The following is a 27,555-nucleotide window of genomic DNA, read 5'->3' as shown; positions in this document are numbered from 1 at the left end:
TTCCACCAACAGTGTACTAGGTAGGGTTCCATTTTCTCCATGCGTTTGCCAGCACTCACTATTATCTGTCTTTTTGATGCTAGCCATTCTTGTGAGTGTGAAGAGGTATCTTATTGTGGTTTTCATTTACATTTCCCTAATAACTAATGATGTTGAACATCTTTTCGTTTGCCTATTGTTCATTTGTGTAATTTCTTTGGTGAAATGTCAATTCAGATCTTTTCTACATTTTCAAATTGCGTTATTTGTCTCATTATTGAGTTGTAAGATATTTCCATTTATGAATCATGCTTTTGGTATCGAATGTAAGAAATCGATTCCAAGGTCACAAAGATATTATATGTCATCTAATATGCTTGGCCTTTATATACATTATTTTGCCTAATTTAATTACCGTAACTATCTTGTTAGGTGTAGATGTTATCTTCATTGCACAAATAAGAAAATTCACAGAAGTCAAGTGACTTGCTGAGATCACATGGCTACTTAGTACAACTTGAACCTAGATTCTGTGTTACTCTGAAGTTCATGCTCTTTCATCAGAACTTTGAAAAAAAAAAGACATTCAAATCTATTTTCAGTGGGCAGAATGAGAGTGAAATATGATATTGTCCTTTCTTTATGATTATTAGTACCCATTCTGGTGCTATTTGAATACTTTTATTAGAAACCTCTATTTGTGATCGTTGGAAGTTGCCTTTTGAAATAGAAAGGGGCTTGTACTCCAGTTTGTTGGCTGGATTCCGTCCTGGTTTTATTCTGCCAGGCAATATTCCGTCCACAGTTTCTGGTGGAGCTAGGATGCATTTCTTGCTTGCAGTCTTGAAGTGTGTCACTGGGCAGCTGTTAAGCAGTTATACTTTACCCTCAGGGACTAACATGTTCCAGTGACAAAATAGCTCATTCCCTTATGTGCTTGTAATGTACATTTACCTAGGACAAATCAGTACTGAGTTCCTTCCAATGTTTCTTAGTGCTCTAATTTCATCATTTGGAAAACAGAGAGAGGGGAATGGATGAAGCAGAGAGGAAGAAAAGTCCAAATAATGTGTAGCGGGTGGTAAATTTTATATTAATTTGTATATATTTTGTTTTAATTTAATGTTTAAAAAAGCAAGAATCTTCTCATTCTTAATCCTTATATTCATTTTTCTCTCTTTCAAGAATCCTCTATAACCTTTGTGTCTGGTTGGTATACCTTAAGTTAGAAATACAATTTATTGTTTTCCTCTGCCATGGCCTAAGATACTAGCCTTAAGCAAAATTACAATCTGTGCAGTATTTTGGAAACATCTCCAGCCTTAATTTTGTACTCTAAGCAAATGACAAATAATTTTTGCTCCTTCCTTCCTTCTTGCCTTCTTTCTTTCCTTCCTTCTGTTCGTTTGGTAAATGGTTGCTAAACTTTGTACCCAGCAGAGTGCTAAATGTTGAGGGTGTAGACATTGACATCAAGGAGCTGCTACACAGAGAAGAAAATGGGAACTAACATAGGGGAGCAGATGTGGAAAGAAAGTACAGAAGAAAGGAACAGTGCATTAGACTGAATATGAAACAAACATAAAAAATCCAAGAGGTGGTTGGCAGTGTCTGTTGGTTTCAGCAGGCAGGATTGGCTGAAAATACAGATTTGGGAGTCATTAGCAAAAAAAGTTGGGTCAGGAGAATATGTAAAGTGAAAAAACCAAAAAGTTCAAGAAACAGACCCCTGGAGATCGTTCACACCTAGGAGACAGAAAAAGACAAGTAAACATGGAAAATAAACGAGGTAGAAAGAGAAGAAGGAATGAATAGAGTTCAGGGAAGAGGTTCAAGGAGCTGGGGCTGGTCAGTGGCAGCCTGCTCCAAAGAAGCGAAATAGGAGTGCCTGAAGCCAGACCACACTTGGCAAAGAAATCAGCTAGAAAACCTATTATCACTGTGGGGCTTGGGGTTTTTCCTAATGTATCATGAGGAGAAACTTCATAGCACAGCTCATTTGCAGACTGTTGTAGACAAACTAGGGGTGGTACAGCAAATGGACTGACTCCTTCCTTTCCATGTTGTGTGTAGTCGTTCAGTCGTGTCCAGCTCTTAGCGACACTGTGGACCATAGCCCGCCAGGCTCCTCTGTCTGTGGGATTCTCCAGGCAAGAATACCGGAGCGAGTTGCCATTTCCTTCTCCAGGGGATCTTCCTGACCCAGGGATGGAACCCTCTTCTCTTATGACTTCTTCCTTGGCTGGCCTTTTTATTATCATTAAATTGGTTCAGGCTGCCCAAGGAGTTTGTTCATTCATTCATTTTTTCATTCAATAAGTGAGTCCTCTGAAAGGTTCTAGGGACACGAATATTACTGAAACCTGGCTTCTGCCTTGATGATACTTCTAATCTGTATGGGAAATAAATAATAAATAAACATGTTAATGTTGTACAGTTAACATAACACACATATGTACTATGTATAACAAGAACTGCTGATGCTCTGAATATATTTAGAAGACATTTTCATTCCTTCTGTCACCCATGATCCTGAGTTTGGTGTTATGACAGGATATTTTTAACCAATTTAATTGTATTTGGACAACAATTTTTTAATTTTTCTAAGAATTATGTTTCTTTTTAATATTTATTTATTTATTTGGCTCAGTAGTTGCAGCACACAGGCTTAGTAGCCCTGAGGCATATCCTTAGTTCCCCAACCAGGGATCAAACCTGTGTCCCTTACATTGGAAGGCAGATTCTTAACCACTGGACCACCAGGGAAGTCCCTAAGAATTATGTTTTAATATACTTTAAATTTTTAGGATTAAGCTCTGTTCAGTTTTTAAAAAGGTAGAAAGATAAAAAGTGAATATTCTATACACAAGAAAATTGTGAATGAAAAGAAAGCTTTTTCTTCTGGATTTATAAATGAAATATCTACCAGATCCATACTTTAGTCTATCTCTAGTATGTTTAGGCAACATCTAAAACCTTAACCTCTTTAAATATATTTTTTTTTCAATCATTATTTTTCAGTGGATGGCAGTTCTTTCTCAGAAATATAAATATAAAATAATAAACGCACAGTAGAGAAAGTTCGTAGCTATAATGGACAGACATGAAAAAATGTACTTGTATACTTTTTTTATAGTTTAGAAGGAACTCCCACACATCATGTTTTTCAGCCCTCACAACAATTCAAGATAAAAAATTCACCTGGCTTGATGGTAGCTGAAGAACTTAGCCCAGCTGATCGGCTGTAAAACACCTATTTTAAAATTAGGAAAAAATTGGAGAATGTGAATCAGGCTAATAAGATAAAATACTGATATCAATAGTGTTGAGATAAGAGGTAGCAGTTTGGATGATATCTACTGCTGATATGTAGTGTGTTCTTGTTAAAAGTAATAAATCTCCTCTTGTTCTAATGGAGAAGCAAGAGTCGCACTGAAATTATTAAGCAAAATTATTTTTACTATTATGGCAATGAATGAGCTATTTGATAGTCAGATAATTAGACAAAGATTAATGTCTCTAGTAAAATCAAGGGTGGTTCCTTGCAACTGAAACTTTCTTCATGTTTTCATGCTAATGCTCTTGAATTTGAAGTGACATGATTTACTAATTACCAGTTTAGATTCTTTAAGGGCAAATTTAAAGTCTGATAAGAATATGTTTTAATGAGAACTTAAATCAAATATTATCCAAACTGCTACCTCTTATCTCATCACTATTGATATCAATATTTTATCTCTTCTTAGTCTGATTCATATTTACCAATTTTTTCCTAATTTTAAAATAGGTGTTTTAAAGTCATAAGATGCCTATCATTTTAAATTTTAAAGGAAGAGAAGGATAAAAACATAATGGATACTATATATCAATGACCAAAAGTTTTATTTTCATTGAAATTTTATTTTACTGGTTAGAAAATTCTCATATTCTCTACTTCTCAAAATATCATTGGTTTTTCTCCCTCCTCACTTTTCACATAAAAATGTAAATTAGAAAATGAAAATGACCCATAATTTCAGTGTTCTTGTTTGTACTACAAAGAAGCCATTGTGGGAAAGGAGTACAGACATTAATTTTATAAGGAAAACTGTTCTAGTTAATCTATTTTTGCTATATTGGGTGATAGCAACAAACTCTATAGACTAAATACCTACAGTACATGTATTTCCCATTTTGCTCTTTAGTGCTTCAAGCTTCTAAATCCTATTAACAGCTGTCAAAACCTGGTAAACTATTTAGATGCTTTCACAATTTGTTTAATTGGATAGTTAGAAAATGGCATGCTAGAAAAGCCCACCCCCCTTTTCTTTTAGCCTGGCTGAACATCTGTAGCATTAGGGCCTCATTATCTCTGAATTGGCATAGCAAATCAGTGGCATCATTAAAATGCCACATTAAGATGATTAAGCTTCTTTGTTATCCAGTTGACTTTTGCATGTGCCGAGGATTTCATGGTTATGACCCCCAATCCTTGTAAAACACTTAAACAACATCCCCTTTTGTGTCTTCCCTGTCTAAAGCTGCTATCTGGTTTTGTCCCTTCTCACAACATCTCTGGCAAACTAGAGGCTATTACTCCAAACTTTGTTCTTTGAGTTGGATTCTGAGATCTCGTAGTTCAGAGTGGAAATTCAGAACCCGCTTTTTACACTGGGAAGTTCATACTAAAAACATACTATCCAAGACATCCAAGTTGCCTCTTCTGTTTGCCATCTTTGATAGGTTCTTCTCTCCAACTGAGCATTTTATGTGCCTGTAAAAACAAACTGAGGCACAGTTGGCTGAGACTGCTATTGCCCCTGAAGGATTGAGATGTTGGATCCTTTCCAAGACCCATTGTTTTTGCAGTGTCTCAGGTGAAACCAAAAATGTCTGCTCTGGAGTGCAAGCCTTTCATGTGATAACCATCACCCCAGGAAATGAAACCATGTGCATCAGCCCCAGTGAGCCAAGCCTTTGTTCTCCTCAGCCTACAAAATTCTCTCTGGGGTGTGTGTGTGTGTGTGTGTGAGTGTGTGTCATCTTCCTAAGTGGCCTCCAGAACATAGACAAAGATGGGAGCAATTGCACCCCAGAGTAGCTCCTTTAGAAAGAAGTGCAACCTAATCTAATTTTCTATGGGTTAGATTCAATTTAGACATCTTTTTTCCCCCCTCTGGGAATGTTTAGCAATTACCTTTATCAGCAATTTGTGGTTTGGTGTGTTCTTTTCTCCACAAGCTCGATTATAAAAAATTTACTGAGGAGCCTTTAACATTTTTTATTGTGAAGTATATGATACATACAAAAAGGCAAATATATTTACATGTATAAAGAATAACAACAAGCATCCATGGACCCACCACCTGGCTTAAGAAATAAAATATTGCTAGTGCCTAAGAAGATTCTTGATAGTCTTTTAAGTGGCAATCGAAGTCATGTGTCTAAGAAACCTGATACATATAATAAGAGACTAGAATTTACAAAATTGAAATGGCAGATTATTCTTATTACAAAAGGTCTGTTCACTGTACAAAAGACTTTGGGTTACTGTGGGGCTATTCCTCAAGTATATTCAAGTATTTCTTGCCAGATCTTTAAGATTTTCGGCCTTTATTAACAGTTCAGGTGTTGCTAGTCACTGACAATTGAAAAATCAAGGAAAAATGAAGATAAACATCTCTGAATGTATAATATAAATCTGTGGAACAATATTATTGATTTTATGTGTAGTGCTGTATGAAAACAGAAACAGGAGGATTTTTTGCTAGTTTAAAGTATCAAGGAAAACTTCACAGAAGAAATGGCATTTAAACAGCATCTGCAAGTTTGAATAGAATATTGATGTGGGGAAGGGCATTTTAGGTAAAGAAAAGACTGGAGAAGAGGCTTGGAAAGCTGCATTTAGTAAGATGACTACTGTGCTTCTCAAACTTTGATGTGTATAAGAATCCTTGAGGATTTGTTGAAATGCACAATTGGATCCAGTAGGTCTGGGGTGAAGCCTAAGAGTCTGCATTCCTAATAAGCTCCTGGGAGGCATGCTGGAACTGTGGATCCAAGGACCTCACTTTGAATAGGCAAGATTCTAGTCTAGAGAGAAGGGTGATTCAGGGAATCTAGTGAGATATGAGATGGTCAGATCAGCTCAGGGCAGGTTCTAGACAGGCCCCTGAATGTCTCACTAAGGAGTTTGGATCCTGTAAACAAAATGAAATCCTTGAAAGTTTCTGAACAAGGGTTTTAGTATACTACAGGCTGATTAATTCGATAATAGGATATAGTCTAAAAGAGAGGTCGTATCCGCTGTAGACCAGTTAGGAGGCTAACATAGTAGTAGATCCATGTTCTAAGTATTTACTTTGTATGTACTTTACACAGAGCGCTCTGTCATATTCTAGAGCAGCGGTTCTCAAACTCCATTGTGCATAAGATTTGCCTGGAAAGCATATTTTTAATGCATGTTTCCAGTCCTCACACCCTGAAGTTTTGGGACCCCTAAAATTTGTATTTTAAAACCCCACAACCTTCAAGCAGTGTCATAGGGAATACTGAGTTTAAAAAAAAAACAAACCTGTGTAACTTCTGACCTCAGATAGCTTATATGTCCATATGGGAGGTGAAGTGACTTTATAAGTAACTCAGAAAAAGAAGAAACGGATTATTTTGCAGCTGGGGGAACAGGGAAGGCATAATAGAGGAAAATGGCAAATTAATTTAGCCTTAAAAGATGTGTTGGATTTGGACCTTTGGCAGTTGTGGAGAAAGATCTTTTTGGCAGTGCAAATAATAAAAGGAAGAATATTCGTAAGTTGTCTAGTTTCATTAAAGATACCTGAGTATTCCAAATCAACATTACAAAGATAGCTGGGGCCACATATTGAAAGGTCTTTTAAATTCTTTGTTTCTGAGTTTGCATTTCATGTTGTTGGCAGCAGAGACTATTGGAGAATTTGGACAGGCTCATGATGTGACCAGAGCTATCGTTTACATAAACCATCTGGTGGCAGAGCATAGGATGTGCTGGAAAGGAGAGAGAAAGAAGGCAGAGAGCACCATGTGGAGGCTACCACAATAGATCGTAAGGAGAGCAATCAGCGTTTGAGATTTGGGATAATGAGCATGCAAAATAGTGGGGAGGAGAAGCAGATTGGAGAGAGGGTGCAGAAATAGAACCAATGAGTGATTAAACGTGGGGACGCAAAAGAACGGGAGGAAAGATGGCTGTAAAGATTCTGACCTGAGTAACTGTGGAGATATGGAAGAGGCCTTTGGGAAAGGGACAGAAGGAGGGGAGAGAAACTGTACCTCAAGATATATATTCGGGGTGCTAGTTGAAGTCTTAAATGTGGAGAAAATTGCCATAGGGAAGGAGGTCTAGCCGGGAAGAAGAAAGAAGGATAGAGACAGCATTTAGGAGGCAAAACGGGGAAAGGAGCTAAAAGGAAGTAATCAGAAGGTAGGCTTCCCTGATAGCTCAGTTGGTAAAGAATCCACCTGCAATGCAGGAGACCCCAGTTCAGTTCCTGGATTGGGAAGATCAGCTGGAGAAGGGATAGGCTACCCACTCCAGTGTTCTTGTCTTCCTTTGTGGCTCAGCTGGTAAAGAATCTGCCCGCAATACGGGAGACCTGGGTTCGATCCCTGGGTTGGGAAGATCCCCTGGAGAAGGGAAAGGCCACCCACTCCAGTATTCTGGCCTGGAGTATTCTGGCCATACAGAATCTGGACTGTATGGTCCATGGGATTGCAAAGAGTCAGATCCGACTGAGCGACTTTCACACTCACTCACAGAAGGGGAGGAAAGAAGTTTCACTGAAGAAGTAGGAATACAGAAGAAGAAGGAGTGGTGGTCAACAGTATCAAGGGCTGCAGAGAAGTTGGGGAGAATGGCACACAAAAAAACCACTGGATTTAAGAATCATGAGTTTATTGAAGATCTTTAGGGGAGCAGATTCAGTGAATTAAGAAGACAGAATCCAGATTACAGGCAATTTTATATCAGTTTTGAGATTGTAGAGACAGTAAGCACAGGTTACTTTTGTATTAAATCTATCTAGAAAGGGAATGTTGAGAGAGTTTGGGTGTGATGGGATGAGAGGCTAAAGTAAATTTCAAAGAGAATAGAAAAGAGGTGTTGGCATCTAGAGATCTTGAGAACATAGAATCTATAGGTCTTGGAGCCTGACTTGATGTGGAGATTGGATGGAAAAGTCGTCCAGTTTCAAGATTTGGAGAATGGAAAAAGGAAGATGCCATGTGTGACTCTAAAGACGTCATAGGGACTACACTGGTGGTCCAGTGGTTAGGACTCCGAGCTCCCAATAAATGCAGGATGCCCAGGTTCGATCCCTGGTCGGGGAACTAAGATCCTGAATGCTGCAGGTACAGATGGGAAAAAAAAGACATCAAGCATTAGAAGCAGTTTGGGGTTCAAAATGGTAAGTTTGATTTTAGTGTGTGCATGTGTTAAGTCGCTTCAGTTGTGTTTGACTCCTTGCAACCCTATGGACTGGGGCCTACCAGGCTCCTCTGTCCATGGGATTCTCCAGGCAAGAATACTGGAGTGGGTTGCCATGCCATCCTCCAGGGCATCTTCCCAATCCAGGGATTGAACCTGCATCTCTTATGTCTCCTGCATTGGCAGGTGGGTTATTTACCACTAGATATATTTATTAATGTTTTCAAGAGACACTAAGTAGAATGTCCCTCCCACTCCCTTTCCTCTGCTCCTACAAATTTTCCTCCCAAGGGTTGGAATGAATCTCTTAGTCCTTAGAGCAGACTAGTTTCTTTTCTGGTAGTTTTGGTGGACTATATTTGGAGACTAGGTGCTAAGCCTAATAATCTCTCAGTAATCCATTTTGTGTCTTATATACTAATGTGAATTAGTATTCAGCTTTGTTTATCTTCACATGGTAAACAATAATGAATTGTTGATCCTCAGTAACCATGCAGAGAGGCCATCCAGATCTTTTATCTAAAACTGGTAAGACCCCAAGAGCAAATCAGGAACTCTCTTGGTCCAGTAAGTCCAAGGGACTGCCTCAATTTCCTGTTCATGTGCTTGGATTTGTTCCCTTAGAGTCCTGAGTCTCAAATACTGTCTTCCTTTTTCTACAGCTGAGTCCTCAAGAACAAAAGCCAAGGACTTGTTGTGAGCTAGGTCGGCGTAGTACTGAGTTCTAGGTCAAGCCCATTAAAACCAAAATCCTGAGAGAAGGAGCAACCTTCTTATGTCTTGTGTTTTCAGAAAGACTCAAAACATTGATCTTACCAGATTTTAATTATCATGGACCACAGAACAGCCTGAGTCTGTTCATATTAACATTTTATAACCCAAATGAAAAGGATCCATTTCTGCTGGCCTTTTCTATATGCTGTTTTTGGTTTTCAGTAGCTGAAGTTTTCCGTTGAGGTTGTTTTAAACGCCTACATGCAAACTGAAGAGCACTCAAGCTTTGGTGGGATATCACCCGCAGCTGGAGTGATGGAGGAGGAGGAGGGTACAAGCTTCAGGTGCATCCTTCTCTTTAAAAAAAATTTAAAAAGCAAAAACCACTTAAGGAAACTCATTCCATCTAAAAGCAGGCAAGATGTGTCCAAGGAAGAGGATGACTCTCTCTCCATGTAGGAAATAGACATCAATTCATATACAACCCAGATGCATAGGATGGGCCACTTTGAAACACGCTGGATGTTGCCTGCAGCCCTCCATCTCTTCTAATCAAAGAGTAAAAGGTTATGAACCATGAACCGTGGTGAGAAGCAGTGGAACAGTGCCGCAGCAATGGCTCCTCTGTTGGTGGTTAGGCCCTGTCTTGCTCTATTAAGCAAACACAGTTAATATAGATGAAAGGTAACCTTGATAGAAGTGAAAATTGAAACTTGAGTAGAAGGTAGCAAGCCAGGCACAGCTGCAGTTATACTTCCTCCTGTGTGGCAACAGGAGCAGCACTTACTGGTGTTGTTTGGAAGGGATGTCATTTTTTTAAATATCTTTTCTTCAGAGTGTTTTGGTCTTTAACATCTACACCACTAAAGAGGGAGTGTGCAATATGATATAAAGAGCAAATTAGACTCTATGTGTCAGAGTGCAAGGGCAAATCCAAGTTCAGTGTTCTAATTCCAGTTCATCAGCTATTAACTGGCTGTGTAACTGTGGGCTAGTCCCGATAACATCTCTGTTCCCGGATTTCCTCATCTGAAAAACAAGGGTTGGATCAGATGATCTGTAAATTCTCTTCCAGCCCTGAAATCCCATTGACCTATGATTCCCATGGAGCATTACAATTTCCAGTTTTTAAGAATGAATTTTTGTAAAAGTGAGCATTTATGCAGCATGTTTTATATATGAAAAATCCCTTATAAGTACTTATTATATTAGGCAAATATTTTAGGTTTTCTTAGTATCAGTACATAAATTTGCCTTCTTCATTTCTTATGTTCTTCAGCTTAAGAGTGTCGCAGCTCTTATTGAAATAGTTAGTACCTGATCAGCCAACTCACTTGGGCCAGCCACACCTCTCCTATCCAGCACTTTATTCTAGGGCTTTGAGTTTAGCTCTCCCTAACTTGGGTATTGGTTATTGGTGCTGTTCCCCTTGCTTAGGTTGAGCTTCATTTACCTGCGTCAATGAAAGTGACTCCTTAGAAGGTTATGTTAAAGGATTACTTCTCCTTTTATCTTTCTCAACAGTATTTCACTAGTACTGCCAGCTTCCTCTATGTTCAGCGTTGTCTCTTTATCAGTTCCAAGAGAGAGAGAGATAAGACTCATTTTAGCAGTTTGTATACATGGAAGGGGAAGAGGCAAGGCATGGCTTAAAATCAGGAAAAAAAAAACAACTTGTTAACTCTCAGTCTTAGTGGCTTAAATTGAGTGCAATTGAAGAATTAAAATAGTATTTTCTTCTTGAAACCAAAGAGCACATCACCTTGCCTTGCAACTGCAGCCACCAAAAAAGGTACTAAATCTGAGAACCTTTCTTCTCCCCCAGTACTGGAGAAAAAGTGCTCAAAATGTTTTTTTCATAGTTGCTCTGAGCAGTCATAGCTAAAATCTGTTATCTCTAATTTTCTGAATGGCCTAAAATGCTGTCATCTATTTTGTGTGTGTTTGTGTGTGTGTGCACGTGTGTCTGTGTTTTCCCCTGACTATGGCTCTGAATTCAAATAATCAGTGATCATCCTAATGGTGTTTTCTTGTTTTGTAGATGTACAATATTTTTAGCTTCATTTGGTATTTAATTATCAGTTGTGGGTCTCTGTTCTTTGAGCTGCTTTGATAGCTGCAAAAACAATCATTGTTCATTTCTTGCATTTTCCTCCCTGCAGATGATTCAATGAAAGTGAAAGATGAATACAGTGAAAGGGATGAGAATGTTTTAAAGCCAGAGCCCATGGGAAATGCAGAAGAGCCTGAAATTCCTTACAGCTATTCAAGAGAATATAATGAATATGAAAACATTAAGTTGGAGAGACACGTTGTCTCATATGATAGTAGCAGGCCAACCAGTGGCAAGATGAACTGTGATGTGTGTGGATTATCCTGCATTAGCTTCAATGTCTTAATGGTTCATAAGCGGAGCCATACTGGTAAATAGTCTATCCATTGTTCTGAAAACTGTCCTAATTCAACCACATAAGAAAAGGAGTGGTGTAATTTAGAACTTACTTTTGATTACTTTTCATTGATTTTTTATATGATTCTGATATCTCTCTCCCTCTCCGCATTTCCATTTACCTAGTGATTTTTATTCCTGCTTCACCATGCATTTGTCAAGCATATCACAAATGCTATGAATAAGACTGTAGAGATCACAGTGTTCTAGGTCAGCCAAATATTTTTCTTCAGTAACAAGTGGGAGTTAAATTGTGTGATATGCTTTTTGAGCATCTTGCATATATTTTGTGTAACTTTTAAAACAGCTGCTGCTAAGCTGCTAAGTCACTTCAGTTGTGTCCGACTCTGTGCGACCCCATAGACGGCAGCCCCCCAGGCTCCTCCGTCCCTCAGATTCTCCAGGCAAGAATTCTGGAGAAGGAAATGGCAACCCATTTAAAACAGCAGATCTCCTTATTGTATTGGGTTCAAATTTGGTAGATCAAAGGATTCAATTTTTATTAACAGTTTAAAAAATTTATTTTCAGACAACAAAAGGCACTCTATAGAGATGCATGCAAACTTAACACTCCCACCAAGCCCTATAGATTTCATCTAACATAGGATATGGAAACTTTAAAAAGCATTTCTTCAATTAAAAAAAAAGCATTTCTGGCTCTCTATACCTTATTAGGACTTCAGTCTGTGACTCTTTTTATAGATTGAGATTATTTAAAAGGAATGCTAAGTAATGCAAAAACTTAAGTCTAGAAAGCACTTCTAAAGCTACTCATTTTTTTTGCTCTGATCCAAGGCAAGGTGATACCTAGCCTTGCCAGATGAATGTTTTTTCTCTTCTAGAAGGAAGATTCCTTAAGTCAGTCCTAGGCTTCCCTTGAAATACAGCTCCCATCTTATCCCAGTATGAACAGAAACTATCTAAAAAATGAGCTTTTGCCATAGGCATCGAATCTGTGCATATGCTTCGCCAATTGCCGGGTGATCAGAAATCTCCTTTTTGTCCTTTTTAAAGGTGAACGCCCATTCCAGTGTAATCAGTGTGGGGCATCTTTTACTCAGAAAGGTAACCTCCTCCGCCACATTAAACTGCACACAGGGGAAAAACCTTTTAAGTGTCACCTCTGCAACTACGCATGCCAGAGAAGAGATGCACTCACAGGTCATCTTAGGACACATTCTGGTAAGTGAGAGCAATGAGCATTCCATATCTAGTAAATATGTCTTTCTCCGTGCCCATTGAGGAAACTAGAAAGAGTTAAGTATGGAGGTTTTAATCTGTCACTCCGGTTCTGAAGGGTTACAACAGCAGAGACCTCTAGGGCTAATTACACTTCCATTAAGACATTAATTGCTCTCCGTCTGGCTCAATGGGGATGAACATCTCCTTACCATCTTTGCACCCCTAGAGAACAACACAGTCAGACAGGAGAAGCCTACACTGTAAAAATGCTTTTTTAATTTTTGCAAAAACATTATAGCCATCAGTATTTTTATGGCAAACTTTATTAAAAGATTATTTTCCTAAAAATATACACACATACTATTCATTCAAAAGTCTGGATAAAGTAAATGATGTACAGTTTGTAAGTTGTATAAAACTGTAAACTGGGTATGAATATCTGTTGAGGGTAAATTTTGGCTAATTTGGGCTAATTTGGGGAGTTTGGGCCATTCTGGTCTAGATTTTCTTTTTTTAAATAGATATAATTAAAAATACAACATTATATTCGTTTTAGGTGTATATGAGCTAAATTTCTTAAACCTAACTTTCTTCTTGATCACCCAATTTATTTTTAATCTCTAAAAGATGAGCAGCAATAAGAATTCATAAAAAGCTATGTTCTCTCTTGATGTTTTCACTCCTTATTTTAACCACATTAAACTAACATTTAGAATTTCCCTCCTAGAAAAATAAAACTGGGTTTATTTTCAAATTTGGGACCTCATGTTCTTGATGTTATCTGACAAAATTTTAATTGAAGGGGGAAAAAAAGGGCTTGTTTTTATGTTAATCCACATTCTGCTTTGACTAAAACCCAGCCCTAAACCCGCAACTGGTCACAATTCAGAGACTAAGGATTAAACAAATCAGCCCCAAGAAAACCCACTGTGAGAGATGGTAAAGGGTAAAAGAAGGGTTTCTTTTACAGCTCATTGTTCAAAGTAATGAGTTAAGGCTGAGTTTGGTCCAAAAAATTAGAGTAGTTGTTTTCTATTGCTTTTTCCAGGTAAAATCCAACAACAGCAGTCATTTTTAAGATTCTAGAGGACCTCAATTTATGTAGAAACTTAACATTCCTAGCCCCAGAAAACCTGCATTTATTTTAATTTGTGATTCCATAAGGATCTTTCAGTGCTTTAAGCCCCAAAGGCTCTATTTTAAACAGAGCAAGAGGACTTGAAAAAAAAAAAAAAAATCTCAGTCCCTAAAATTCTGAAAAATTTCTGGTGTACATTTTATTGACAAGTCAGAAAGGTGAGCCCTGCACACAGAGTTGAAGTTATTGTTTATAACAGTAAGGCATTTGGAGGAGTTAGGAGATTAAAGGTGGCCTGTACTGTATGGTTGAACTTTTGAGGAAATTTTTGCTTTATCTTAGAAATTAAGATGAAGTCATTTTTTGAAATTTCTTCTTATTTCTGTTATTCAAAATGATCCTCAGTTGGTTAGGTCAGTTTTTATTACTTGAGCCCAGACTTTGCTATAGCCACTGGGCAAAGATAAGCTACATTTATTGAAATAGGTCAATGTTCTAAAAAGACTTTTAGTGGCTAATACCCACAAATTGCAGCATTCTTTACTTACAGGCAGCTGGATGTCACAGAATACAGGATCTCTTCCTGCTTCATTCTTAAACCACACGAATCTCCTTGAAAAATAAAATGTTCCTTTTTGTATTTTTTTCCTGAAAAAGCAAGATTGGATTTGGAGCCAAAACACTGTGCTCCAGGATAGTGATTAAGTCTAAATCCTTTCATTTGTGGAAGGAACCTATCCTTTCAAAGGGTTCATGAGAATTAATCATAGGCCATAACCTTGTTTCAGTTTACTGAATTTAAAAGTAAAGTAGATGCACGAGTATCCAAGTACTCTGGCTTCGCTCAGCAGTCTCCTTCCTAGGGGACAGTTTTCACAGGGCCCCAATACACCGTTTGTTCTATAACCCCTGAGGGTCACTGAGTGCCCCTTGTGCTCTCCTTATAGTTGAGAAACCTTATAAATGTGAGTTTTGCGGAAGGAGTTACAAGCAGAGAAGTTCCCTTGAGGAGCACAAGGAGCGCTGCCGTACATTTCTTCAGAGCACTGACCTGGGTGAGACTGGTGAGTTCATGCAACACCTGTTCTGGACATACTTAGTGAGCACCTGCTGTTCTAGGTGGTAGGTTGCAATAGTAAACAAAATACAAAAAACCCTGCCCGCATGGAGTTTATATTCTCATTGGGAAAAACAGACTAGAAACAAAATGAAAAAGTAACATGCAGTTTTGTCTGATGTTTTGTAAGGGAGTAATTGCAATTGAGAAAAATAAAGCAGGTACTGGGGGCTGAAGGTGAGTTAGGAGAAACATCAGCTAACTGACCTTTTAACAGACTTAAAAGTATGAGGGGAGAGCCCTACAGATCACTAGGAAAAAGCAAGTGCAAAGGCCCTGGGGCTTGAATTCAAAGAAGTGTAAGTAGTCCTGTATGGCTGGAAGAAAGTGAGTAGTGGGACATGAGGCCAGAGAGGAAATAGGAAGCCAGATCTTATTAGGCCTTGTAGGCCATTGTAAAGATGTTGGCTTTTACTCTGCATAAAATTAAAAATCTTCAGAAGGTTTTGAACAGAGAGGTGACATGATTGGACTTCTCATTTGAAAAAAAAATCACTCTACTTGCTACCGAGAATAGGTTGTATTGGAGGCAAGGTTAGAAACTGGGCAGTCCAGTTAGGAGGCCATTGCAATAATTCAAGCAAAAGAAAATTGTCTTGGTAATTGTAGAGGTGGTGCAAAGTGTTCTAACTCTATATAGTATAAAGATAGAACCAGCAGGATTTCTTAACAGATTGATGTGCAGTGTGATGAAGAACGCAGTTGCCATTGACTGAAATGGCAAAGATTGAGGGTAGAGGCAGCTTGAGGGGTGGCTAGGGCAGAGTTCATTAAAACCACAAGGATTTTCTTTACACAGGGCCCCCAAATCATGTACTTGTCCACTCATATGATTTATTGTGATGTTTATATTTGGCTCTGGGAATTTCATATTTTATTCCATGTTTTGAATTACATGCCGGGTGGCAATTGGTTGAAACACCAGATGTCTTTCCGTGTATCAGTTGTGGTTTTATTTCCTTTCATTCTTGAGTTGAAACGACCTGAAACCTTTTTGTGTAACATCCCTGCAGTTGTCCTTTGACCCATATAATTGACCATCAACCTGGTTGGGCTTCCTCACTGATAGCTCAGTTGGTAAAGAATCTGCCTGCAATGCAGAAGACCCCGGTTCAATTCCTGAGTCAGGAAGATCCCTTGGAGAAGGGATAGGCTACCCACTCCAGTATTCTTAGGCTTTCCTAGTGGTTCATACAGTAAAGAATCTGTCTGCAATGTGGGAGACCTGGGTTCGATCCCTGGGTTGGGAAGATCCCTTGGAGGAGGGCATGGCAACCCACTCCAGTGGAGAATTCCATGGACTGTATAGTCCATAGGGTTGCTGGATATGACTGAGCGACTTTCACTTCACTGGTTCTGCAGCTTGGATTGCCTGCTATTTTTATTTGGTTACTTGAACCAGTTGCTTAGAGTAGGTATAAATCTTCATGGGATTTGGTGTTTGATGGTAGTGGTTGCAATTGAATAGTTTGAAAATTTTAAAACAGAAACATTACAAAAATATGACAGAAATAATGTGAAACTCAGGAAAAATGGAGTGGAAATCTTGAGTAGTTTAACTGTATCCGTTTTGAGTGAAAGGAAACTTTTGTTTTAGATAAAGCCTATGTTATGGTGTTAGGAGCTGGCCAACTGAATTCCGTTGGTGTGCACTGCTTCTGCTTTTTATCCTGATGGCATGTTCAGTTTTATCAAGGAGTTGGATTTCCTCCTTATTTCTAAAGAGAAATGTTTACTCTTAAAAACCTAAAACTTGGATTTTGACATCTTTAAGCAACATGCTTAAGCTTAGTCAGGTAATACCTGGGCATCGTTACTTGAAGTTCCATATTTCAGACAATAGACAAAGCTCTTACTATGAGAAATTCTCAAGTTATGAAATTCTTATATTCCAAGTAGAATCATTAATATTTAAAGCAAGACAAATTAAAGAGAGCATCTGATCCCACCTCTTCATTTTAGAGTTGAGAATACTGAAACTCATCAGAAATTCAATGACTTGCTTAAAAATCAATAGAACTTTTGTTGTTTTCATGATTAGCTATTTTTTTATTTTCAAAGACATATTGGGACATAATTCACATATCATTAAATTCACCCTTTTAAAGTGTACAATTCAGTGGTTTTTAATGTATTCACAAAGTTATACAACCATCACCACTCTAATTTCATAATATTTCTGTCACTTCGAAAGAAACCCTGTACCCCTTATCAGTCACTCGTGTTCCCCTCTTCAGCCCCCATCAACCATTAATTTACTTTCTGTCTCTAAGAATTTGCCTATTCTGAACATGTCACATGAAGAGAATCATAAAATGTGTGGCCTTTTATATCTGCCTTCTTTCACTCAGCATAATGTTTTCAGGGTTCATCCATGTGGTAGCACTTCATTCCTTTTTATAGCTGAATAATATTCTATTACATGGATTCACTGCATTTTATCCATTCATTTATTAGTTAATGGGATTTAGTTTTTTTCTACTTTTGGAAAAATGGCTTAATTAGTTATGTATTTTTGAAGGTTATATATTATTTAGTTAGCAAAAGTAGAATAGCACACATACTAATTAATAGACACTTTCGTATGTATGTATGTCTCGATTGTCCTGGAAGTAGGGGAAAACATGAGTAAAATATCCTCTATGAACAATAAGTTCAAAATTAGTGATTTTGAAGCAAGGTTACCACCTTACTTCCTATCCCCATGACCTTTTTAGGAATTTCAAATTAGAAAAGTGGCAGTAGAGGGGCTTCCGTGGTGGCTCTGTGGTAAAGAATCTGCCTGCCAATGCAGGAGACACGGGTTCAAACCCTGATCTGGGAAGCTCCCACATGCCTCAAGAGTAGTTAACCCTGTGTGCCACAACTATTGAGCCTGTGCTCTAGAGCCTGGGAGCCACAACTACTGAGCCCATGTGCCACGACCACTAAAGCCCGCACATCCTAGAGCCTGTGCTCAAGAGAAGTCACTGCAACGAGGAGCCCACACACCACAACTAAGGACGAGTCCCTGCTCGCCGTAACTAGAGAAAAGCCCAGGCGGCAGTGAAGACCCAACACAGCCAAACAGAAATAAATTAAATTAATTTTAAAAAGAAAAGTGTTCAAAGAATCTTTTTTTGTTATCTTCAGTGGTATAAAGTGATTCAGGAAATACTGAAATACAGAGGTTGAGTTAATTTGCATTTCATAGGTTGGTTTGATGAATGCATGCAAAACACTTAAAGTCTCAGCAAAAAAATAAAAGGCTAACTAAGTCAGCAAGTTTTGATTTAAAAAAAAAAAACAAATATATTGTTATGGTGGTTTCAGGTTAGAAAATGTATAAAGTCACAGCTTAATCAAGAATGGTAAACACTGCATGCCATGTCTATCTTTGATATTTCAAATAGTTCTTATGATTTTTCCTAAAATCCAAAATATAAAGAATCTTTAATCGAACACAAGCCAATCCTTTGATTATTGTCACAGCTCCCTACATGGTTTCTATTGTTTCCTTCTTAGAATTGGGAGTCCAGGTCTGGACATAGTGTTCCATTTTGAACCTGACCAATATAGTATCACCAGTGGTACCTCTTATCCCTTCATCTCCAGGTTTTTTTCCTTTTTCTTTTCTTTTTGGTTGCATTGAGTTTTCATTGCCACACTTGGGCTGTCTCTAGTTGCAGTGAGCCGGGGCTACTCTTCGTTGCAATGCACAGGCTTCTCATGGTGGTGGCTTCTCTTGCTGTGGAGCACAGGCTCTAGGGTGTGCGGGCTTCATAGCTGCAGCTCATGGGCTCAGTAGTTATGGCTTGTGGGTCTAGAGTGCTGGCTCAGTAGTTGTGGTGCACAGGCTTTAGTTGCTCCGCAGCATGTGAAATCTTCCCTGACCAGAGATCGAACCTGTGTCCCCTGCCTTGCCAGGTGGGTTCTCATCCACTGTACCATTGAGGAAATCCTACTACTAGCTTTTAAAGGGATGATGCTCTACTGTGGATGTGGCACTTATTCATCAAGTGTTGTTCAGTTGCTCTGCTGCTGCTAAGTTGCTTCAGTCGTATCCGACTCTGTGCGACCCCATAGACAGCAGCCCACCAGGCTTCCCTGTCCCTGGGATTCTCCAGGTAAGAACACTGGAGTGGGTTGCCATTTCCTTCTCCAATGCATGAAAGCGAAGAGTGAAAGTTAAGTCGCTCAGTCATGTCTGACTCTTAGCGACCCCATGGACTGTAGCCCACCAGGCTCCTCCATCCATGGGATTTTCCAGGCAAGAGGTTCAGTTGCTCAGTCATGTTCAACTCTTTGCGACCCCATGGACTGCAGCACATCAGGCCTCCTTGTCCCTCACCATCTCCTGGAGTTCTCCCAAGTTCTTATCCATTGAATCAGTGATGCTGTCCAACCATTCATCAAGTAAGTTGAAGTGTAGCCTACTGTAAGAGCTGAGCCTTGGGACAAACCTGCCCCAGTCAGGAATCAGGCCTTTATGGAAGCAGGACAAATGAAAAGACCTTGGATTGGAGACCAGTCTGCAAAAGAAGATCGTGTTGGACAACAAGACTCCTGCCTTTGCTGATCATTTTCATTTGTTCTGATAGCATTCATTGCATTCTCCTGGACTAGGCTCTGTGTCAGAGCTATTTGTAAAGATGAGTGGAGGTTAAGCCCCTACCCTCAAAGAACTCAGTCCAACAAGGGACTGAGCACTGGATCTATTAATATAATATAAAGGTCTAACAGACACACGTAATGGTATTACTTCAGCTCAAGTTTCTATACCAGACATCATCAAGATACTCCCAATTCTGCTGTCTTAATGGAGTATATATGAAAAGAAGAATGAATATAGACGACCACAGTTTTCATTTTCTCATTAGCTTGATCCTTATTCCAGAAAGGGACTAACAGCTGGTAGATTCATTTAGCCTCATTTCACACAAATTATGAATACTTGGAGCGGGACATATTTTTGTATGACAATGAGTTCTAGCAATAACAAGATTTTTAAAGTAATTGAGTAATTATATTTATTTATGAATCTAGAAGTCAAAACCTTTTATCTTCATCCTCATTGTTGTGGTTGAGATAATACAAGCATGAGAATTTCAGGAAAAAAATCCATACTTTTACCAAATAGCAGTCCAAAGAAAGAGCTTAAAATGTTTTAAATGTCTATTTTCCCAACAGATTATTCTTTTTAGAAAGTCAGTAGTAACTCACAAGTAGTATTCATTGTACATGCTCAACAAGGCAACGGTTTTATGCAACTTTTTTGTTAGAACCTGGCTTGCTCTTTGATAGCAATCTCTTGTTAGACAATTCTTATTGCATAATATCACCCCTTTGTACTCTCCATCAGCTACTGGCTGACCACAGTATAGAAGAGACAGGAAGCAATGTCTCTTATTTGAGCTCCATTTAACACTTCAAGATCTAATGAAGGATTTTGAACAAAAACACAACAAATTATATAGTTAAATCTACAATCACTTTGAAATAGAAATGACATCATGCAACCAGTTAACTAAAAAACAGACGAACTATTAACACTTGTACAGAGATTAAAGACAGTAACGTATTCTATAATTTTGATTTAGGATGAGTTTGATTATTTTTCCAATATGTCATTAAAACCATTTTGCTAATGAAAATAGTTATCTCCCCTGTATACTAATAGGCAAGTAACATGAAGGGGAACTGACCCAGAATTAGTCCTACTCCTACTATGCTCACTCATGAACCAAGTGTGCAAATTGTTCCTTGCCACCATCCCATATTCCCCACACCCACCCCTTGCAACATTAAACTGCCAAACACCACCCAGGAACGGATTTCCTATTTCGTCATTTAAACCCATTATCTTGTTCCCTCACTATCTTGCCAAACTGGTTTCCCTCTACTTAAATTCTGAGACATGATGTGGCAAGATAACACGTCTAGACTGTTTGTATAAATAGACAGTTGGGTCTTAAAGTTGAAGCAGAGGACCAAACTTCAAGTCCTTTTTTTTCCCTTTTCAGTCTACTGCTTGGACTCCTTGTAATCCCAAAGAGATGGTCTCGACTCAAAAGCAGTTCTTTGTGTTTTACAGGGTGCATCATTTAGTACAGCAGTTGTCCAATAACTGCAAGGCAGTAGACTGAAAGTTTGGGGGAAGAAAATGAGAGTATCAGTTCAGTTGCTCAGTCGTGTCCGACTCTTTGCGACCCCATGAATCGCAGCACACCAGGCCTCCCTGTCTATCACCAACTCCCGGAGTTCACTCAAACTCACGTCCATCGAGTCAGTGATGCCATCCAGCCATCTCATCCTCTGTCGTCCCCTTCTCCTCCTGCCCCCAATCCCTCCCAGCATCAGAGTCTTTTCCAGTGAGTCAACTCTTCGCATGAGGTGGAAAAGTACTGGAGTTTCAGCTTCAGCATCATTCCTTCCAAAGTATACCCAGGACTGATCTCCTTTAGAATGGACAGGTTGGATCTCCTTGCAGTTCAAGGGACTCTCAAGAGTCTTCTCCAACACCACAGTTCAAAAGCGTCAATTCTTCGGTGCTCAGCTTTCTTCACAGTCCAACTCTCACATCCATACATGATCACTGGAAAAACCATAGCCTTGACTAGACGGACCTTTGTTGGCAAAGTAATGTCTCTGCTTTTGAATATGCTATCTAGGTTGGTCATAACTTTCCTTCCAAGCCATAATCAATTGAAACTGTAGCCTTTGCCTAACTTGCCAATTGGAAAACACAGTTAACTTAGTGAAGATTAACTTAATCTCTAGAGTATATGCACATATACACTGAGGATTGGCATCATGAAGCTGATATTTTGAGTGAATGGCCCTGCAGGAGGGTGTTGGTAGATGGCAGCCCTGTGGATTAGGAGTTTCAGGGACTACCCTGGTGGTCCAGTGGTTAAGAATCTGCCTTCTAATGCAGGGGGTGGGTGTTCAGTCCCTGGTTGAGGAGCTAAGATCCCACAGGCCTCTTGGTATGGCAAAAGAAAAGAAGATTAGTAGTTTCAGAGGACTCCTTTCAATCGAATCAGAGTTGTAGAGTATGGGGAAGTCTCCCCGTTTGCCTCAAATTATCTGTGTATCCATCAACACTCCAGAATTTTATCTTTTTAAATGTCAGGCATTTGGTCACTGATTTCCAGAGTATGATTTACCTGGAAATGACTGTCAAGACAAGCTTGGTGAGTAACCAGGGATAAAAGAAGATGTTATCTCTAAAGGTTGCCATTTAGTGACAGGCCCCAGTTATGTTATTCAGGTCATTGTATACCCGCTTTTGCATCCTCCCAGATATAAAATGTATAGAATATGTGTCTTCAGAAAGATGCTTGTGGTGATTGATGGTGACTTTGGTAAAATGTAGACAGGGACTCCTGAGAGCCAAACGGGAAAACCAAACTGACAGCACAATGCTTGCAGGAAGTCCTGGGACTGACAGATCTCTGGGTGATAATGGGGCCGTTAGAGGAGTGACTGAAAGACTAAAAGAGAGTAGTGGTAAGATGGGGAGAGAGTTTAAAATTCCCAAAGTACTGGTTTTCATTCTTATTTTACTATGAATCTTTTTGATAATTAATACATGGGGCAGGGGTGGGGTGGGGGAGGATCTTACCTAGATTTAATCCCCTCAAGGTTGCTGGAACCAAGTCAAAGCACAAACTGAGCTGCCTCTTCGACACTCCTAAGAAAAGCCTCCTTATAACAGCCTCAGGAGCTTACTTCAAATCCCAGGCCTTTGTCTTTCATCTCTCTGCTCTTGGGGCTCTGGGTAGTGCCACATCTGGTGGTGGTTTGTGTGAAAGGAAATAATATGTATAATAGTTTCCTGTTTGGTCATTTAAACCTATCCTTGTGCTGGACAGAATTTGACCCACTTCGCTCAGTAGCAGCGTCCTGTCACTAAAGAACCCGTTATTTACAGCGATCTGTCAGCTGAAGTCACAGTGCTTTACCACTAGCCCCAGAGCTGCCCAGCCCCCTTATTTTTATCCTTATCTTCATTTATACAAACAGTGTTATTATAGCTTAAACTGGAGGCTTGGATTTATTTCTTTAGAGGACAGAATTATTTTTGATAAGAAACAAAGTCTAGTAAATATGGTCATTGTTATCAATCTCTTCTCTTATTCATTTTTGGAGCCAGATTTCATTTTATTCTTGAACTTTATTCTTGAATTGAGTTTTATAATTTATCGTGTAATGACTGGCAAGGAGTTTTTAAAAAGCAAAGCCAAAAAGGTGCTAATAATAAAATGAAAACTATTTAATACTTTGAATTCTTTTTTTCTGATTTGGCTCTAAACTCTCACCCTGGCCATTCTTGACAGTCTTACCCTTGAGGTCTTTCTTTGTCTTTCATTTACTGCAGAGATGACCAGTTTTCTTCTCTCTGAGTGTGTCCATTTGTGGTTCTGAATGTCCCAGAGATCATGAAACAATTTCTGTATATTGTCGTTGTTCAGTCGCTCAGTCATGTCCGACTCTGTGACCCCAGCACACCAGACTTCCCTGTCCTTCACCATCTCCCTAGAATCTCTTCATACAATAAACTCTTTTAACTGCAGAATGAATACTGACAATTCCTAAATCTGTGTATATATTTGTGGGGGTGGGAAATTCCATTGTGCACTCATCACTTGCTTTTTACTCTGGTCCCTTAAACTGATTTCAGTTTCTTTTTCCTTAGAGACATTGGGAATGTATGGATACTTCATTTAGTATGGACCTCCAGAAATGCTTATGATAAAACAGAGAGAAATGTTTGTAGCATCACACCATGTTTGCTTAGGGCAGGGGTGTGCGTAACTATGACCCTCAGGCCAAATGCAGTCAGCAACCTCCTTGTGCACTTTAGGGCTGAACATTTGTAAAGTGTAAGGAGAACCAAAGAGTATGGAACAGAGACTGCATGTGTCCCACAAAGTTTAAAATACTCTCTGACCCTTTATAGAAAAAGTTTACTGACCCCTACCTTGGACTAGCATCAAGTGTTAAAATGTAAAGCCTTGTGTTTAGAGCAGCTGGTGTCTCTTTGAACTTCAGATGTAAACTCTTATTGGGTACTGTGTGCTGTACCAGACTAAATTATACTACATTTATTCCAGTTTGATTCTATGTTGGCACTATTTATATATTATTTCAGTGCTTCTCAATTCTTGCTGCATCTTAAAAATCATCTGGAAAGCTTTAAAAATACTGTTGCCTAGGCCCCTACACCAGAGGTCCTGATTTAACTGATCTGAAAGGGGACTGGGCATAAGTGTGTCTTATATGCTCTTCAGGTGATTCTAATATTCAGGCAGGTCTGAGAACTACAGACCTATACCACTTGAAGGTCTGTTTGTGGATTGACAATCAGACCATATTGTTAGTCCGTTTTTATTCATATTTTTCATTAGAAATATAATAAAGATCCATTATACAAATTGCTCTATAATTTCAAGACAGAAGTGTTGCTCAGGGAAATTTTAACTGAGACGGTTTTGAAATGTGAAGAGCATAAGAAACAGACAATGCCGCGACCAGAAAAATAGAATTTAAAAGATAGGAACTGAAAGGAGCATGCTGGAAAAAAAAGAAAAAGAAAAAGAAAAAACCACTCAGAATTTCAATACACAAATCACTGAGTAGATTTCTTGCTGTCTGGGTAAGTGTATCTATTTTCAAAAGTGCTATTAACATAAACAGAGCAGTAAATCTGGGGCACCATCCTTTTTTTTTTTTTTTTTTCAAAGTTGTTAAGAAGAATTATATCAGTCTGCAGGTGTCACACGCAGTTACTCAGAATCAGAAAGAAGGCTGATCGGGGGTTAGAAGATCTCCATCTATCTATCTTTTTGCAACCAACCACGTCCAGGCTGTTTATTTAATACTTCCTCTTGCTAATGAAGGTACTGGTTGGGGATGGGTCGGGCTTTCCCATGTCAGCATAAGACTGCAAGATTTGAATGTGCCCTGGTGTTGGCTTCACTGACCACAGCAGGTACCCCAAGCAAGAATCTGAGCAGTAATAACAGGTAACAACAGCATCAGACCTCTGACAGTTTTCCTTCCAGTGTATTTCTTTTTCTCTCCATTTATCATCGTGTTCTTTTCCCTCTTCTTTTTTCATTTTTCCAAACCAGCAAGTGTGGAGGCAAGACACATCAAAGCAGAGATGGGAAGTGAAAGAGCTCTCGTTCTGGACAGATTAGCAAGCAATGTGGCAAAGCGAAAAAGCTCAATGCCTCAGAAATTCATTGGTAAGAATACAACCCTTTTTCCTGCTGTTGTTAGCAGATAGTTTGAATGAGATAACATAGGATGCTTGCTACCCAGGCCTTTCCTAGTTTAATCTCTGTTAAGATAATTGATTTTTCCATTTACAAGTTTTATTCTTCGGTATTCACTTTGATAACTAGAGCAAATAAAATAAAATATTTTTAACTAAAAAATCTTAACTACTAAAGAGAGGAGTATTTGGTATCCAGTATCTTAAATGAAGTTGGTGTTAGAAATGCTGTTCCTTCCTCTTTATTTTGAATGACATATGTTGCATGAGAGAGTTTGTGCAATTTACACCAGTAAGATGTTCAAGATAGCATTTTTGTAATCTTTTGTAATTATATTTTACAAGTTGGTTCCCTTATCATGCTCAAACTTTTTTCAGGCTCTAAAATATATTGCTATATTTTCTTGAATTTGATTGAGAATTGGTTTTAAAAGAATGTGGTTGAGAATGCATAGATTTAAATAACAAGGTTTGATTTAGTCACTTGTCTTACTGGAGTTAATTTTTATACCATTGGTTTTCACATTGTCAAAAAACACAGCAAGAATGAGATGGCTAAGAAATAATTATGTCCGTTAAAGTGTTAGGACTGCCAAATGGCAGAAATATTTTGTTGAACTCTCCCAGATGTTTACATAAATGTGACTATGATATTTAAAATAGATTTGTATTTGTGGAGTAGGCAGCTGAATTGAATGTATCGGTTTTGCTATAAATTGAAAGTCAGTGATATTGAACAAAAATAGTTATCACACAAAAATAGACCTTTTTCAACACCAGTAATATTTTAGAAACCTGTCAGTTTGTTTTTCTAAAGCTGTTGCTACTATTGATTTTTTACTTCAGTTCTTTTGTGTTTATTCTTTTCAATAGCTTTTACAGATATCAAGCGCCTGCCTGGTTTTTTAATCTGATTAAATTTTATTCTGGTCTAGATAATTTTAAATTCTGGTCTAATTAGTTTTTTTAATTTTATGTGAATTATAGAGATATATTGAAGGAACCCATATATTCCAAAGCTATCCAGTTTGGTATTTATGCTTTTTTATTTTATGTTGATTGGCTGAGAAGTTTTTGTATCCTTTTAGTTACTGTAAGAATAAATCGTGTCAGACTAAAGTTGGTGCATTTCAGTTTAGAGAGACTCTTTCCTCATTACCAACTTCCCTCTCCTGGAGGGAAGTGTCAGGGGACATGCAGTGACTTCCATATGGAGTTTAGGCACAGTGGACCAATCATGACACCAAGATATTATATTAAAATATTGCTCATACATCTTTTGAGCTGTACTTATGTAAAGAGGTTCTGGCTGGAGTACAAAAGGAAGCTTGAATTATTATTCTGTGCCATGAGTATAATGTAATTTGGGGGATGTTTTGACTGTAGAAATGGCTGCAGCTGATGTAGGTGGAGGAATATGGGGACAAATGGGCAATAAAAAAATGTAAAATGACAATTTCAGTCCACTTATGGTCAAGGCATGTTGGTCTAAGAGAATTAAAACATGAGAGAAGGTACTTAGTTCATATAATTTCCTTAAACCTGTCCTTGAACTAAACCCCTACTTAATAAGTTGCTTTGGTATTTTCATGGGTTTAAAAACACATGTTTCGTATGTCCAAGTCCATGCCATTCTGCTTATTGCATCAGGGATCCATTCCATTTGTTTAAGACCATTATGACCAGAGGGTTTTCACTCTTCCATTTCCAAACTCAGGAGGGATGCTGATCTGGTAGGTACTGATTTCTCTCATCTTCTGAACCATCATGTTCTCTCTGCTGGCATCAGGAAACCCAGTCTAGTTAGCTCTTGATTTGAGCTGAGGTAGCAACTTCAGGACTTTGGGGCCCTGAATAGCTGGGGGAATTTTTTTGTTTCTTTTTGTAAATTGTGGTAATGTACAATAGGAAGAACACTGGATTAGGAGCCAGAAGACCAGGTTCTGATTCCAGTTCAGTCATTTCTTAACTGTGTGTGTTTAGACAAATCACATAACCTTTCTGGGCCTCTGTTTACTCATCTGTGAAATGAATAGACTGAGCAGGTGATGAAGTGATCCAGAAGGTCCCTCTCAGCTCCATCATTCTGTAAGTCTGTAAGATGAAGTATAAAAGCCAGCAATTATGAGCACCACTTTAAGTCAATATGTATAACTTAAGATAACTTTTTTTCTCAAGATTGTATAGATATGATATGTTATTATATGTTTGTTGTATGTTATAAACCATATCATATAATTTAGGGTGTTTTTTTCAGAAAGGTGTCATTTAACCTGAGTATCTATAAGACATCTACACTAGTTCAACATTTACATACTTTACTTAGTATATT

The 27,555-nt window shown here is 38.5% G+C and overlaps 1 protein-coding gene across 4 annotated transcripts in view; it reads left to right on the top strand.

Moving 5' to 3' along the window:
* Positions 1 to 27,555, top strand: part of IKZF3 (IKAROS family zinc finger 3) — a 93,521-nt gene that overhangs the window by 52,676 nt on the left and 13,290 nt on the right. The window contains exons 5-8 of one of the 4 annotated variants that reach the window (XM_027517825.1): positions 11,296 to 11,556; positions 12,597 to 12,764; positions 14,790 to 14,906; positions 25,078 to 25,194. In XM_027517825.1, coding sequence (XP_027373626.1) covers positions 11,296 to 11,556; positions 12,597 to 12,764; positions 14,790 to 14,906; positions 25,078 to 25,194 — 663 coding nt within the window. Of the gene's footprint in view, positions 1 to 11,295; positions 11,557 to 12,596; positions 12,765 to 14,789; positions 14,907 to 24,717; positions 24,970 to 25,077; positions 25,195 to 27,555 lie in introns of those variants that run through there. The other 3 variants (XM_027517828.1, XM_027517827.1, XM_027517826.1) reach the window with 3 other exon arrangements.

The sequence above is a fragment of the Bos indicus x Bos taurus genome, chromosome 19 (genome assembly GCF_003369695.1).
Source record: "Bos indicus x Bos taurus breed Angus x Brahman F1 hybrid chromosome 19, Bos_hybrid_MaternalHap_v2.0, whole genome shotgun sequence".
Classification (NCBI taxonomy): domain Eukaryota; kingdom Metazoa; phylum Chordata; class Mammalia; order Artiodactyla; family Bovidae; genus Bos; species Bos indicus x Bos taurus.
The sequence above is the reverse complement of the archived record's forward strand: the minus strand, read 5'-3'. Positions and strand labels throughout refer to the sequence as shown.